At 42.6% G+C, this 15,595-nt stretch overlaps 1 protein-coding gene across 1 annotated transcript in view; it reads left to right on the top strand.

The window, feature by feature from the left end:
• Positions 1–15,294, top strand: part of CDHR2 (cadherin related family member 2) — a 44,029-nt gene extending 28,735 nt beyond the window's left edge. The window contains exons 16-31 of the mRNA XM_032239067.1: positions 2,174–2,413; positions 2,618–2,687; positions 3,732–4,346; positions 4,982–5,053; positions 5,701–5,750; positions 5,892–6,043; positions 7,553–7,655; positions 7,746–7,834; positions 9,166–9,246; positions 9,670–9,747; positions 10,306–10,366; positions 11,309–11,433; positions 11,684–11,797; positions 12,988–13,068; positions 13,366–13,429; positions 15,169–15,294. Of these exons, the coding sequence (XP_032094958.1) occupies positions 2,174–2,413; positions 2,618–2,687; positions 3,732–4,346; positions 4,982–5,053; positions 5,701–5,750; positions 5,892–6,043; positions 7,553–7,655; positions 7,746–7,834; positions 9,166–9,246; positions 9,670–9,747; positions 10,306–10,366; positions 11,309–11,433; positions 11,684–11,797; positions 12,988–13,068; positions 13,366–13,429; positions 15,169–15,294 (2,121 nt within the window). The remainder of the gene's footprint in view (positions 1–2,173; positions 2,414–2,617; positions 2,688–3,731; positions 4,347–4,981; positions 5,054–5,700; positions 5,751–5,891; positions 6,044–7,552; positions 7,656–7,745; positions 7,835–9,165; positions 9,247–9,669; positions 9,748–10,305; positions 10,367–11,308; positions 11,434–11,683; positions 11,798–12,987; positions 13,069–13,365; positions 13,430–15,168) is intronic.
• The last annotated feature ends 301 nt before the right edge of the window (positions 15,295–15,595 follow it).

Consider the following 15,595-nt stretch of genomic DNA (forward strand, 5'->3'; position numbering starts at 1 on the left):
CGCACTCAAACCAGGGGTGGGATTGAAAATGTTTAGTAACTGGTTCTTTGCCCAGGCGCTGGGTGGGTGTAGCTATGGTGGGGGTGGCCTAATTGGCCTCCTGCATCACATGGGGGGGCGTTTGTACCCTCCCCAGGCTCCGGAGGTATTCCTCAAGCTTGAAAATGGCCACCCCGGGTTCTGGAGGCCCTCCGGAGACCAGAAATGGGCTCGTTTCTGGATTTTCTGAACTTCTGGAAGGCCCATTTTTCACCCTCCCCTCCCAGAGCCTCCGTATAGGCTCTGCACTTACCTGGTATCCAAAATGGGCCACATGGAGACTCCTGGGAGGAGTGGGTGGGTGGGGCCAGTCAGTCCTTGGAACTACTGGTTTGGTGAACCAGATATAAAATTAATATCCAGTTCACCCGAAACAGTCCAAACTGGCTGAATCCCACCTCTGACTTAAACCATTTATATGCATAGGTTTAAAACAGGTGTGGGATATCTATTTATTTAAGGTATAGATTGACTTGTAGAATCCTTGGTGGATTTTACTCCTGGTTTATATACAGTATCTTGCCTTGCCAGTTTGGTGGATTAGATATTCCAGTTCTTTGATTAAGTATTGTTTTCTGCTTGTTTCTTTGTCTTGTGTTGGTCCTTCTGTGTCGGTTGGAAATGATGTGTTTTGTTCTTTTTGTTTCCCGCTTTGCTTTTTTATTGTCTGTTTTGAATGGTATGTAAAAATGGTTTATCTTTTTGTATCTAATGATGGGCGATTTTTCTGAATGCAAGTCTCCAGAAACTCTTTAGAGGCTTTGGATATGGATTGGCCTAAGATGTTTGCAGTTTCCAAGTTAAAACTATGGTTGAATCTGACTTGTGTTGTGAAATTAAGGAGTTGTCATTGTGTCTTCTGACTGCTAGTTAGTGTTTGTGGATGCCCTCTGCTAGTCTTCTCCCTGTCCATCCTTTATAGAGGCTGTTCCAGTCTTTGCATTGTACCTTGTAGATAATTCTTGGTTTTTGTTCAAAGCATCTTCTGGATGCTTTGATTTAGTTAAGACATTTTGGAGACCTTTAGTTGTTTGTGGTTTTTGGAGACATCTTGTGGTTTGTGTGCTACAAGATGCCATGTAGTTGTAATAGTCTATTGGTTGTAGCTGGGATGTCTTTGATGCAGGATGGTATTGTCCTTTTCATAATCTGTGCTGGTTGTGCCATAGTAGATTGAATGAACAGCCAGTTTTGGATAAAATTGCCTGGGTATCGATGCATTACATTGACTTGGAACATACTGTACTTTATTTTTTGTTGTTGTTATTGCTAGTCCATGTATTATATGCCATACTCAAAATAAATAAATAATAATGTGGCTGTTAAAGAATATCCTGGATTGGAGGAGTCACACATCATGTTAAATCATGGCTTATTTAACCACGATTTACTTTAGAAACCATAATTGGCTTGGTTCTCACAATATACCATGTCCAAAAGAAACTCACAACATGGTTTAGTATGCTATGTGTGTTAGGTTTGGGCCTCTTCCAGGCCTGGATCTACAGTCTAGAACTCTATGAGGTCTGTGAAGTAGTAAGTCATGAGTTTTGGTAAAAGGAGTTAAATTACCATCTATTTCCATCTTGGTTCCTGAAATTGCCATAGCAAGTATAAGTGATCTTGGTTGATCTAATAAAATATTAAGCAGAATCATATTGATTAGTAGTTAGATGGTCCCCTTTAGAGAGACCACACGGTTACAGTTTAGACTGAGAAGTCTAAGACCAATAATATCCTCAAATCGATATAGACCTGCCATAGAAAAATGTGTGGACCTGTCATACAAGGTAAATATGGGATATTCATCTTCATTTTAGTATAACTCAACTTTACCTAATCTGGTAATTTCTTGGCATGTTGAGTGCCTATTTTTGCTTCTCCGTTGGCTGACCAAATGCCTATAAAGGCGATCCAGACTGAAGAAGCTGCTTAGATAAGCAGCAAAACATCACACTCAAAGAAAAGAGATCCAGTTGCCATGACTCAACTTCCAAGCAACTCTACTTGGATGACTGAGAATCTTCATCAACATATTATCCAGTTGAAGAAGTTTAAACTTATTCATAATATTGACTGGAACAAGGAAGAGTAAAAAGTAAGACTAACACCCCCCCCCCAATTCTTTTCCCAGGCCACTGATCAGGATAACCCAGAAACCAATAATAGCCGTCTGCATTTTGAAATTATGCCTGGCAATTTCAGCAACAACTTCACTATTAACCCAGAAACTGGAGAGCTCATCAGCAAAGGGCCCTTGGACCGAGAAGTTATTCCTGTGCAGCTCAACGGGAAGATAGTGGTGATGATACTTGTAGAAGACTTGGGAATCCCTCAGTTGAACACCACTGTCAATGTTACCATCACTGTGGAGGTAATCCTACTGCTCTTTGCCAGGAGTTTGAGCTAAGGCAGTTGGAGAAAAAGATGGTGACAATGTAAAATTCTTGGTGGAGAAGGGGACATGGGTAAAATACATTTCCAGAAATGAAATTTGATTTTATTTTGCAGACAGGTAATTATGGTAGTGGGGTTTCAATTGTATGTGGCATAACAACATAAGTAATTCTCGCCTTAGGACAAAAATGACAATGCACCCAGCTTCAGCAGTTCGAATTATGAGTTCTCTGTTTCTGAAGACTTGCGAGGTATGATTCATTGAATTTCTTTGTTCTGGACTGGAAATGAAACTAGAAAATATCTTGTAGGGTAACCTGAAGCAAAAACCATAGCTACTGACTTCTTAAAAAATCCAAAGTGAGGAGCTAAATAAACTACCTACAAAACTCTAGTGTATCAGATGACAGCAGTCTAGTTGAGTGTTTTTTCCCAAAACCACCACTGTAACATGACCAGAAGCTGGACATGATGCCACAGGACTTTATTGCTCTGGTTCCTAGATACCTATTATAAGAGCAAGCAATATATAGCTCTAAGGATCAGCATTCATTGATTGCATTATCTTGATCGTTTGGGGAGAGGAAAATCTCCCAGGCCTTTCTAAACCAATCTTAGCCTTTCTTGAAGAGGAAGTTCTAGATAGAATCAGATGATATTCTCCCAAAGTTTCCCCAAAGTTTTAATGTATAATATTCTGCACAGATCTTAAGGGATAAGAGGATTAACAATGGTTCCTAATAATGTAAAACACAGGAGTTGGGCAACCTTTAACATAGGGCTGCAAAGTAGGCAGATGACATCCCATCACATATATGACTGGGGCTGAGGAGTAATCTTTAGCTTTTTCTTTACTTTTCAGCTTTGATTTGGTACATTGCAATTTTCATGCGTTGACGGACAAATGGCAGACAAGATTATTGTCACTTTTCTCAGTTATGGCCAAAGAGGCTAGGTGTGCTTTGTAAACCAAGTCAAGGGTTAAGCAAAACACAGGAGTTTGGCAACCTGTACAAAGCAAGTGATTTATGTGTTATGAGATTGTAACTGGCATCTTCAAGGCCAATCCAATAAGAGGCAGTTTAAATCACCAAAATAGTGCATGAAAGGATTCTTGCGAACCGACAGTAGGAGTAATGCATGAAACTGGAGGTGGAGGATATCATTTGCTTGATTGGGGCATTGCCACTTACAAGGGAACTATAGACCTCTACTTCTTTGATCTGGGGTGTAGAAGGATGGTATATGTTTAACTCTGCAATTATTCTAATTTTCATATTCCAATTCTATCTCAGGTACCTTAGTGGGAGTTGTGGAAGCCAGAGATGCTGACCAAACACAAATTCACAACCGTATTTCATTCTACATTAATAGCAGCACAGGCTCAAACAACTTTCTGATTCGCTCCAGCGCCCAGGGATCTGGCTGGTATCAGGGCATGTTGTATCTAGACCCAGAAATTGTTCTTGACTATGACCAAATGCAGGAGAAGTTCTTCAATCTCATTCTACGGGCTGAAAATTCAGACTTAGGGGAAACAATAGAAGCTGCCATTGCCATGGTGAAGGTGTATGTGCTAGATGTCAACGATGAGTCCCCAACCATTGTACCATTTCCACCAGAAAACATTCACGTTAGAGAGAATGAAAAACTACATAAGTTAGCAGCTGAGCTGGAGGCTACTGATAAGGACACCAACCACTCATTAGTATTCCAGGAGTTGGGTGTTGCATGTTTCAACAGTACAGGCAGTGCAGGCAATATATGTCAGCACTGGTTCCAGCTAGAAGCCAATGGATCACTTTTTGTGAATAGTTCAGATATAGACTATGAACGGTGCACCCAAGTGGAAATCACACTGCGTGTTAAGGATGAGTTCACTGCAGTAGGAAATCCCTACAGTAGAAATGGTAAGGCACCTACCTGTATGAACACTTGCTTTCACAATTTTTTATCCTGCGAGATGTACACCCTTCCTCTATCTGTCCTACTTGTCCTTTCTACTAGATTTTTTTAAAATTAATTCCGCAGGAGCAATGTAATTGTTTAGAATAACCATATTCACTTGAGCTGTCTTCATCAATACCTTCCGTAACCCTCGCCTGCTGGCCTCCAGATGTACTAACCATGTTATGTAGGGATAATGTTGGAGAAGGCTGTCGTGGGTGGCCTTGGTATTAATGAATGGAGGCCATTGCTTCAGTGCCTGCCAGAGTAGAAAGGGAGTGAGTGACAAAACGTATCACAGACTTGTTTCTCTATCTCAGGGTATTGTCACTGTTTTATTTGTGTCTTAGAGGCTTAGAAAGGTAGCTGCAAAAAAGTATAACCACAGATTATCTGCTCCTAACAACTTCACAGTTGGAGGAGTATCAGCATTGACACTGTTACATAAATGAGGGTGCAACACCTGCTATTGGTGGGAAATGGGTCTAGTTGTACTTGAACAGGGTTATGGCTCCAATGTGCAGGTTCTGGGAAGACGTGCAGAGCTGTTTTCATATCAATGGCTAGAACTTGCCTATTTGTGGCTTTTTTTTCCCAGAGACTCTGGTCATCTTAATTGGTGATGCAAATGACAACGCACCCCAGTTTTATCCTGTTGATGACACCTTTGGTAAGAGCAGAGATGTAGGACAGTTGCAACCATGGTATGTCTCCCTTCCCCCCTAATAGGTAGATGGTAGCGTGCTTTAAGGATTCCCTTAACAGGGACATTTCTGCTAGGCTTAGCCGCAGGGGCATCCATCTCTATCCTACCTTATTACAGTTCTCATAAAATAGGGGTGTCAAACTCATGGCTTTACAGCATCATCATGTGACATAGCGCAACTTTTTCCCCCTTCACTGAAACAGGCCTGGTCAGCGCATCCGGCCTGCGGGCTGCAAGTTTGATAGCCCTGTCATAAAGCTTCTTTCATCACATCACTTTCTTCCATGTATACATCAGGGGTGTCCAAACTTGGGAACTTTAAGACTTGTGGACTTCAACTCCCAGAATTCTTGAAGTCCACAAGTCTTAAAGTTTCCAAGTTTGGACACCCATGATGTGTACATTCCTCTTTATGTTAGCCAATCATGATGGGAACATTCAGTTTTCTAGCTAGGGCAGAGGAATGCCATACTGACAGCCAGTGAATGGTTATTGATAGAGCTTGGGAGTAAACAGCACAGCTCCATTATAATGTGATTTGGTAGTAAGCCTGATAGCAGAGCAAGATGCCCATTGCCTTTTGCTGATCTGTATCTGGTGTTTCATTGCAGTAATAATCCCAGAAATCTCTTCGCTAGACCTGTCTGTGGCTGTGGTCAAGGTAAGATTATGAATACCTATTTAGCTGCACAGATTTCCTGGTGGTTGTTTTTTTAGAAACTAAACTGGATGCTCACACAAACTCTGTGACAGGATCTGATCATATTTCAAAGTCCATCAATATTGTTTCCCCCCTTTCCAGGCCAAGGATGCCGATTCAGGTGAAAATGGTGTGATCACATTTTCGATCTCCGAGGTAGTTTTCATCCACGAAGATGAATCTCGACAGCAGTTATCCAATGTTTTCAAAGTGGCAAAGATATTGGAGAAGGATGTCTCTGTGGGAAACATTCAGTAAGTGATGGGAGTTTTCTTCGCTTGAACACTTTAATAATCCTGCCTTTTCGTTGTGGTCACATTAAGCAACTGCAGGGCATGTGTACTAACAACCCCACTCTTGACTTCCTTGTATTGATCAATAGGATATTGAGGATATTTGGATAGATATGTTTAATAGACCTCTAACCAATGGTGGGTTTCAAAAATTTTTCAAACCTACTCTGTGGGTGTGGCCTCCTTTGTGGGAGTGGCTTGCTGGCCATGTGACCTGGTGGGAGTGGCTTGCCGGCCATGTGTTTTCTTTCTTTCTTTCTTTCTTTCTTTCTTTCTTTCTCTCTCTCTCTCTCTCTTTCCTTCCTTTTGTCTCTCTGTCCCTTTTCCCTTTTTTTCTTTCATCTCTCTCACTTTTTCTTTCTTTTTTCTTTCTTTCTTTCTTTATTCCTTTCTTTCTCTTTCTCTCTGTGTGTGAGTCTGTTTGTCTCTCTGTCTCTCTGTCTTTCTGTCTCTCTGTCTCTCTGTGTGTCAGTGGTGGGTTTCAAAAAAAATTGGAACCTCTTCTGTAGCTGTGGCCTGCTTTCCGGGTCCACTGGTGGAACCTCTTCTAACCGGTTCGGTAGATTTGACGAACGGGTTCTACCGAACTGGTGCAGACTGGTAGGAACCCACCTCTGTCTCTAACCCAAGGGAATTTGCACAACAAGAAAGCATGGGGAAAAGCTGGCTTTTGCACTGATAGATTCCTGCAACGCTCTATTTCCACACACATTCTTTGAACATGTATATGAGGCTTATTGGGGATCTCTACTGGGTATGGAGAAAGAGATTTGCTTTCTGGTACCTTTAGAAGCAGTAAAATATGAGCGGCACTTTGGATAATCACTTAGCTATTTAAGGTTCAATTTTTTCAGTGGGTTTGCTGATCCTGGGTTTCATAGAACAACTTCAATTTGGTGCTCTCCAGATGTAGTTGGATGACAGCTCCTGAGGGGAGATGATTAGGAGAGGCTGTCGTGCATGCTGAGTGACCATCTGGATATAGTTAACGGAACACACTAAACCCAGATTAGAAAATTGCAATCACCGTGTTCACATGGAATGCTTTTGCTCAAATAATGAGCCAGATTATGGTTTAGTAGTATAATGTAGTTCATACAACATAGATCACTATCAGCTGGGTTCTCACAACACACTGGAAAGCATTTTACACAATTTCATTTTACTCTTTATCATGTTCTCAAAAATAAACTTCTAAGTTATTGAAATTTTATCAGCAGGATCTGTTGTGATCTGTATCTTTGGCAACATCACAGCTTTTTTCTGATGCTACGATAAAGATCCCAATTTAGCAAATGCTTAATTTGGTTTTCTGCTGAACCATCCTGAAATTTGGAATAGAAACATGAAAGCTACCAATGCAGAAATATTTCAAGATGGAGGCGGGACTGGGCAGGTCTACTTCAGGGTGGTGCAGAGTTTGATCAAGAACAAACCTCTCTGATGCTGCAATGCCTTCTATTCCTACAGAATAGCAGGAAACCTTAATAGCGCGTTGAAAGGCCGATATTGGGTGAAAGTGGAAGCCAAAGACAATGGAACTCAAGCCCTAAGCAATTTCACATCACTGGATGTAAGTTTGTTGTCTCTCCTGACCAACTTCCATCGATTGAATTTTCATAATGTCTGATCTCTGAGAACGATCATTTCTCTCTTTCTCCAGATCTTCAGTGTGGCTAAGAGTTTCCGTATAAAACTGAAATTTGGCATCGGTTTAAAGGAACTGCAGGATAAGTCGGATGAAATCAAAAGGTATGGCAGCCTCTCACCTCTCACTGTCTAAATATGGTGCTTCTGTCCATCTTGTTATGCAGAACAAGGCAAAAAACAATGTCAGTTTACAAAATAAAGGAGAAAGAAAGCAGTGTGGTATGTGGGTGTGTACATGCACTCTTGTGGGCATTGACTCCATAACTGAAGGAGGTACCATTTAGCTTTGGCAAAGCCGTTCTTAAAACAAATGCTAAATTCACATATCACACTACCCCAGATTTGCTTAACTCTGGTTTACTGAAGGCATCACAATTTACTAAAGTTCATCTAATGTACTAAGCTAGAGAAATCACAATGGGGTGGGGTGGGGGCCTCACACAACATGTTGAGCCAAAGTCAGACAAGGCACATTATGCTTTAGTGCACTGTGTGAAGAAGAGCACCCAAACATATGCAATAAAAGGAAATAGTTGGGATTGTATCGATTTCAGGGATGTAAGTTGTTAAAATGTTTGACTAGGATAGAGTATCAGGCACTTTGTGCATTCAGGATTCTAGAGGTTTCCTGGTCAGAGTTAATGTCTTATGAATATCTTGAGATGTTTTCTGAACAGAGCTGCTAAAGATGGTTGGCCCCTTTCCCCAAAACTTACGTTCACAAGTCCCACGTCTCCATATTTAAAATGTGGTTTTGAATTATGGCTCTCTAATGATATGAGTGTCTCATACTTAATGATGCAGGGTCAGGGCTGCTATGGGTTTGCCCAGATTCAGGAGAACCCATAGCTAACATTATGGCCGGTTCTGAGAACCTCCGAATCCCACCCCTGGCTGGCTGCGTCTCCCCTGCCCCTTCTCTCCCCCCTGCCCTCCCCGTAGTCTCCACGTGGCTTATTTTGAATGCGAGGTAAGTGCAGGGCCCTCGTTGAGGCTCGGGGAGGAGGGAAAATGGGCCTTCCGGAAGTTCCGGAAGGCTGGAAATGGGCCCATTTCCAGCTTCTGGAGAGCCTTCAGAACCGGGGGAAGCATTTTTCACACTCTCAGAGGCTCGAAGAAAGCCTCCGGAGCCTGGGGAAGGCGAAAACGCCCCCCCACCCCCGCCGTGGTTCAGAAGGCTGACTAGGCCATACCCACCGTGGCCACGCCCACCCAGCAACCGGGCAGAGAACCCATTGCTGAAATTTTTGAGGCCTACCCCTGTGCAGGGTAGACCATACACCAGAGAGAATTGGAATATGCAATGAAATGACACTAAGTAATGATTATTTTACAATTTGTCAACATTAACTGGGTTTCCTGTAAGTGCAGTGTTAGGGGCTGTTTAGCATGGAACGCTGATGAGACCTGTGCCTTTTTTATGTCACTTTCAGAATTCTGAGCAGTGCAACTGGAACAACTGTCTACATAACATCAATCTATATAGACGATTCATCAACCCCCAAATCTGAAAGGTGATTTGAACAGAGGGAAGCTATGGTAATGAGGAACTAAATGAAGTTAAAAAGCATATAAAGTGGTTGGTGAAGAAAGAGGAGACGCATGTTGAAATATTGGGGGGTATATTTTGCTACAGCGACTAGCATAGGCCTACTCAGTAGAATGTTATGGGGTTGGTAGAGCATACGAAAATGTAAGGAGATTTTTGAGATTCCAGCATGAAGTTAGCATCTGGGTGAGCAGTGTAGCTAGACACTTTTTTACAAATGATCAGGCTGCCTTTATAACACTGATTTCTTAGGATGCTTTTTTTTAAGGGGATTGGAAAAGTAGCCATTTCTTTGAGGTAGCTCTTGGATTGGTTATGGTTCTAAGAAGGTTGTGCTGGTATTGTCCCTTCAGTCCGTCTATCTTACATGTCTTTTTATCTTCTGTAGGGCTCTGGAGAATACTGCAATGGATGCCTATTTTGTTTACAAGAATGGCACGGCTCTGAATGATAATCAAGTGCTTGGGTAAGGGTCACATTGCTCTCAATCTACTAGGGAAGGAACAGAGATCACATAAAAGTCCCATTTGGGTTGGCCCATTGAGCTGTTAGTGTGACAACACTGGAAAAGGAAGTGGTCAAATTAAAAAGAAAAGGTGGAGACTTTTAAATGATGCAAACCTTGTCGTCACCCCACCCCCAATAATTTAAGCTAAGAATCACCCCACACCTTTTAAACCATATTTTAGCCCTAGTGGTTCTCTCCCCATGAAATTTCAGCCTGAGCAAAACATCTAAACATATCAGTGTATATGGAGCTAATATGAAAGTCTGATGGAAAACAGAGGAAAATAATGCAGAGGAAGGCTGAGATTAAGGAAGGAATTGCTGGTGGATAGTTCAGCATAATGACACACACACACAAAACCCACAGGATCTGCAGAGGCACTAAGTGAGAAGTTGGAAACAGACTTTTTGTTCATTTTTAAAAAACACAACTCATGCTTAATTATATTGTAGTTGCAAATACCAAACAGCTCTTGGGAAACACTTCCTAATCATCCTCAAAATATGTTTTCTTCAGGATCATTCGAAGCAACCCGGAACAGTTGGAAAAACTTATCGACATTGGCTTGTCGCTCATTGTGAGAGTTCTTATCTTTCTAATGCTTCCACATTCAGATGAGTTGAATTTGAAAGCAAAACGGGAAAGTAGGAATGAAAGTAGCAAGATGTTTGACTAAGGAGGGCGATAATTTTGTGCCAGAAGTGAACAAAACAACTAAGAGAGAAGCCGGACAGGGGAAGCCAAAGTTTCATCTGGAGAAATAGACATCCAGCACAATGGGACGTTTGCAACTTCAGGCATTCCCTTCTTATTAGCCACACTGGGTGACAATGATGGAATTGTAATCCAAAAGGTTTGGAGGGCAGCTGGAAGTCCTGTCTACAAAAAGTCCTCCTCGAATCAAACTTGGCTCCATGGGTGCAATTTTCTTGATAACACTGTGGAAGAAACCCTTTTCTGTGATTCCACCCCTCTCCCCACTTCCCAGCATAGCCTTTAGTGTTAGTCTATGTAATACAGATCCGTCTTCCCCAAATTAGCATTTTCCTGATGTTTAGACTATAGCTTCTATGATGCCCAACCCAGTGGTGGGTTCCAGACACCGTTGCAACCGGTACGCTATGCACGGTGCTGGGCATCCAAGTTGAGCACGTGTGTTGCGCACACATGCACATGCATGCGCATGCCACCGCCCTGTGACATCCAGCTGCTTGGTGGAGGTAACGCAGGCCCTGCATGCTGTGCATGTATCCACAGTTGGCCCGGTTACTTCAAAAACAGCTATGGAACACAGGCGAGTGGGCCAAACAAGCCCAGTACGGAGGCCGTTGCTCCCAGCTACTACCGGTACAGCCGTACTGGGCTGTACTGCCCAGAACCCACCACTGGCCCAACCGATATGATTCTGCTGACTGTAGACTATCTGAGGTGCAATTGGATATGGGGAGCATTAGGATGGGGAAAGCTAGAATGGACTCTGTACCGAGTGAGCTATTAAAACACATTTGTATGTTCCCAGGGTCCTGGGGATGTGAAGGAACCTGGAAAAGAGATGGAGTTCTTTGGTATTATTATAGGGATGGCAGCAGCTGTCTTCATCCTCCTCCTCATCTTGATTGGGACAGTAATTGGCATGAGGAAAAGGTACAACTTCCCCATCAGTTCAATTTCCCAATGTTTTCCCCCCTTGATTCCTGATCAGAATCTGGGTGAATTCAATGCACCCAGAATTTTCCCTATGGCTGCAAGCTCTAAACCCTTTTGCCATACCATATTGGCTGCACATCTGTAAAAGCCAGTGCAGCAACTTCCCTCGGATGGTCTATTCTTCTACTATTAAGGATTCCCTTCAACCCACTTGCCAACTTGCTACAAACAAACTTTCTTTTTGCAGTTATACAAGGAAATTGAAGGCACTCAAAGCCTTGAAGGTGGCTTCACATTTCTCAGCCAATGGAACACAGCAAGGACCTGCCATCCCTGGGACCAATAAATATAATACAGAAGGGTATGTAGGCACAGGGAATGGTTAGAGAGAAGCAGGTACAGCTTGTGACAGAAGCCCTGAGTTGTGGAGGGATGCGTTTCATGGTTGGGTTAGATTGGGTTGTGGTTTCTTGGTTGCCTGCATTTTTAATTTTTTTTGTAGGGTTTGTTATTAGTTTTATTCTATTTTATTTTAATTTGCTACACAGAGTAAGTCATTGTTATAGGTGGCCATATAAATTAGATAGATAGATAGATAGATAGATAGATAGATAGATAGATAGATAGATAGATAGAAAGAAAAGAAGAAGAAAAAGAGGAGGAGGAGGAGGAGGAGGAGGAGGAGGAGGAGGAGGAGGAGGAGGAGGAGGAGGGAGAGATGATAAATTGATGTAGATGGAAGAAATGCAAATAAGAAGTTTTAAGTTCCCACCTCCCGAAAACCATCTAATCCTTTACATTGCCAATTTTCAATGATAAAACTCTGTCTGTTGGGCAGATCCTATGCTGAATTTGAATATGCTGAAAATATCCGGCATCTTCAAATGAACAAAAAGCTGAATGTGATTAAAATTGGAGACCTGGGAAATTATACTGTTGAAGCACTATAGAAGTGCCCAAGAAAAATGTAAGATCATCTATCAGTCTTTGGGAAATATGAAATCTCTCAGGCTTCAAACCAGTGGTGGGTTCCTACCAATTCGGACCGGTTTGGCCGAACCCATAGTGGTTTGGCAGCCTGTGTCACTTCAACCGGAGTGACCCAGGCCTGCCACGTCCCCGAACCGGTTCTCCATCTGGCACCATAGGCACCGCCATCTTGTTTTTGGCTTCTGCGCATGCACAGAACATTTTTATTATACTGTGCATGTGCGCACATCGCACATCAAGGGTGTGCGCACAGGTGAACCCACAAGTGAACCGGCAGTACTACCTGCCGGAACCCATCCCTGCTTCAAACCTGTTTTAGGAGGGCAAAATTAGGATAGCAGTTGCTTGTTGCTTGGTTGGAAGGTAATCCAGATTGTGGGAAATTAAAGTTTTAGTACCTTTGCATGCCACCTTGGTAGTTTCAACTGATTGTGTACAGCTAGTGGCATACCCAAGAATAGCTGGAGAGCATGTTTGCTGCCAAATGCTGTGTTATGGCATTCTCTGCTGGGCATAGGACTGGATACATAAGACATTCACACGTAAAACATTCTTCTGCAGGGCTAATCCTGTGCTTGGTTTCTCCTTGGATCCTTCTGTGAACCTTGGCTTTGATGAAAATGCCAGTTCTGAAGTGGCCAGGTAGTACAATGAATTTAATCTTTAATTAATCATCATCTATGCAAATACAGAAAGTGATTATGCTGATGTGACTGCTTTACTGGAAGCTTTATCTCGTACAGTTCTGGAAATCTCTTTGAACCTCCCTTCCCACCCCATATTATTTTCTGTCATTGAGGTGTCAAATTTCCCACGTGTTAAAAGTTAGAAACCACAGGGGTCTTCAGAACTAATGGAGGCAATAATGGGGTTATGGAGACTTGCAACTAGAGATGGTAAAGAGTTCCTCAGACAGTCAAGCTGCTTTTTGTATTACAGCCTGAACTCTCTGGATGAAAACATGTTTGATGTTCCACACGACTTATTTCCTGCTAACCTGAAAGTAAGACACCCATCCCATTTTTTGCACAATGAATATTTTTGGGGTAGGGTATCCTTTGTTCCAAGTAAATATATTACTTGTTTTACTAAGAATAAGTTAACCTCTTCTATCTATAAGGGATTTTTTTAAAGTAATATTTTCACATATGGAAAGTATTAAAACCGAGTTGCATTATCTTTAAATTCTTAGGTAGTAGGTCAAACCCTCCTTTCCCCTTCTGCTTAATTTGTGATTAACACATACAATGACAAATGGAAATTATCTGCTGACCTGTCCTTTAGTTTTGAAGGCTTTTTCTGTTTTGGACAGAATCTCTGCCCTCTTAACTAAAACCTTAAGGACTGATAAGCTGGATTCACACGGTGTGGTTAAGTTATAGATCACTGAGCAAACTTTAGTGGCTTGGTAACATATCCAGAGGTGGGCTTCAAAAATTTCAGCAACAGGTTCGCTGCCCTGTTGCTGGGTGGGCATGGCCATGGGGTGGGCATGGCCATGGGGGCATGGCCTACTTGGCCTCCTGCACCATGGCAGGGAGGGGGAGAGTGTTTTTCTCCCTCCCCAGACTCTGGAGGCTTTCCTTGAGCCCCTGGGAGTGTGAAAACTGCTTCTCCTGGGCTCCGGAGGCTGGAAGCAGGCTTATTTCTGGACTTATGGAATCTCTGGTAGGCTTGTTTTCCCACCTTTCCGAGCCTTCCGCAGGCACTGCCCTTACCTGGCATGATGAATGGGCTGTGTGAAGACTCCTGGGAGGGGCACAGTGGGAGGGGCCAGCCAGTGGTGGCATTTGGGGGTTCGCTGAACTGGGCAGACTCCTAGCTAGAGGATCGCCAGAACCTGTGCAAACCCCCAGCAGCCCACCCCTGATTACATATCATAAACAATAGTTTACAAATTACAACTTCTGGATTTCTATAACTTACAAAGCCAGCCCTACTGGATCAAAGTTTGTGGGTTATCCTAATTTCTTAATGAAGATGAAATTATCGGAAAGGATGCAGCTATATCCGTACACCCATCTCTCTAGTTCACCCCTCACTGATAACCTGATCTTCATGAAGAATTTGGACTTGTGCTGCTCAGTTTTATATCACTGCTATTGTTAGGCCTTTCCAGTCTCTACAAGGAATGGCATGAGAAGTAAGCCTGCCATATATTCATACAATCACAGTCATAGTCTACACTGTGCTTGGCTGTTTACAAGGATGCCAGATGGCCAAGTATGTATTTGAAAACAGAGTGGGAAGACCCACATTCATCTGTGCTGTGCTCTAGAAGCATAGTGTTCTGGATCAACTCCTGATCAAAGAAAATGCTTTTCACATACTTAACAACCTCCCCCAACTCGGAACCCTACAGATGGGCTGGGAATACAAATCCCAGAATTTGTCACTAGTGTAGCCAACGCTAGGGATTCTGGGAGATGCACTCTCAGTCCTGTTGGAGACAGCAGTTTTGTGACACAACAGAAACAGCAGCTTCAACAATTGTATGTCCCCCTTTTCGGCTATAGATCTGCTGTTAGAATTATCTTCCAGCTCCTATATGTAAGGATGTGAGATAGTGGGTAGAAGAAAAGGGTGTGTGTAGGGTGTGGCTATTTAAATAATAATAATAATATCCAGACTAATAAAGCCTAGGATATGGTGTCTATATGTGTGGCAATCCAAAACTATCGTTATCCACCACTGGTAACCTGCAGAAACAATAATTCTTAAATATGATTTTACTATTTTCAGCTGGACAAAGCAGATGCTCACCAGGAAGCAGACAATTGGGGAGAGCCCTTGAAAGCTGCTTTAGAGAGTTCCGTTGCTGTATCTGCAGAGTCTGGAAACTCTTCCTTGAATACTACAGAAATATGACTGTGCCCATTGACTTCTGGCAACGCAATGTCCCGAATGTATAGCAGCTGTTCCCTGAAGATGCTGAAATGCTAATGAAATAAATTATAAAACATTGGGATATCGCCTTCTCTGTGGCCTGAATTAACTCAAGGTCTGCAACTTAAACTTTACCACATCTGCTCTAAACCAGAAGCAAAGATGAGACTGAACAAGATCATGGAACCGGAGAACTGGAAGAAGCTTCTTGGGCCATTAGGTCCAGCATCCTGTGGGCTTAGGAATCCAGCTGAAAGATAACATACAGTACATGTGGCTACTC

This window comes from Thamnophis elegans, chromosome 2 (assembly GCF_009769535.1).
Source record: "Thamnophis elegans isolate rThaEle1 chromosome 2, rThaEle1.pri, whole genome shotgun sequence".
NCBI classification, from domain to species: Eukaryota; Metazoa; Chordata; class Lepidosauria; order Squamata; family Colubridae; genus Thamnophis; species Thamnophis elegans.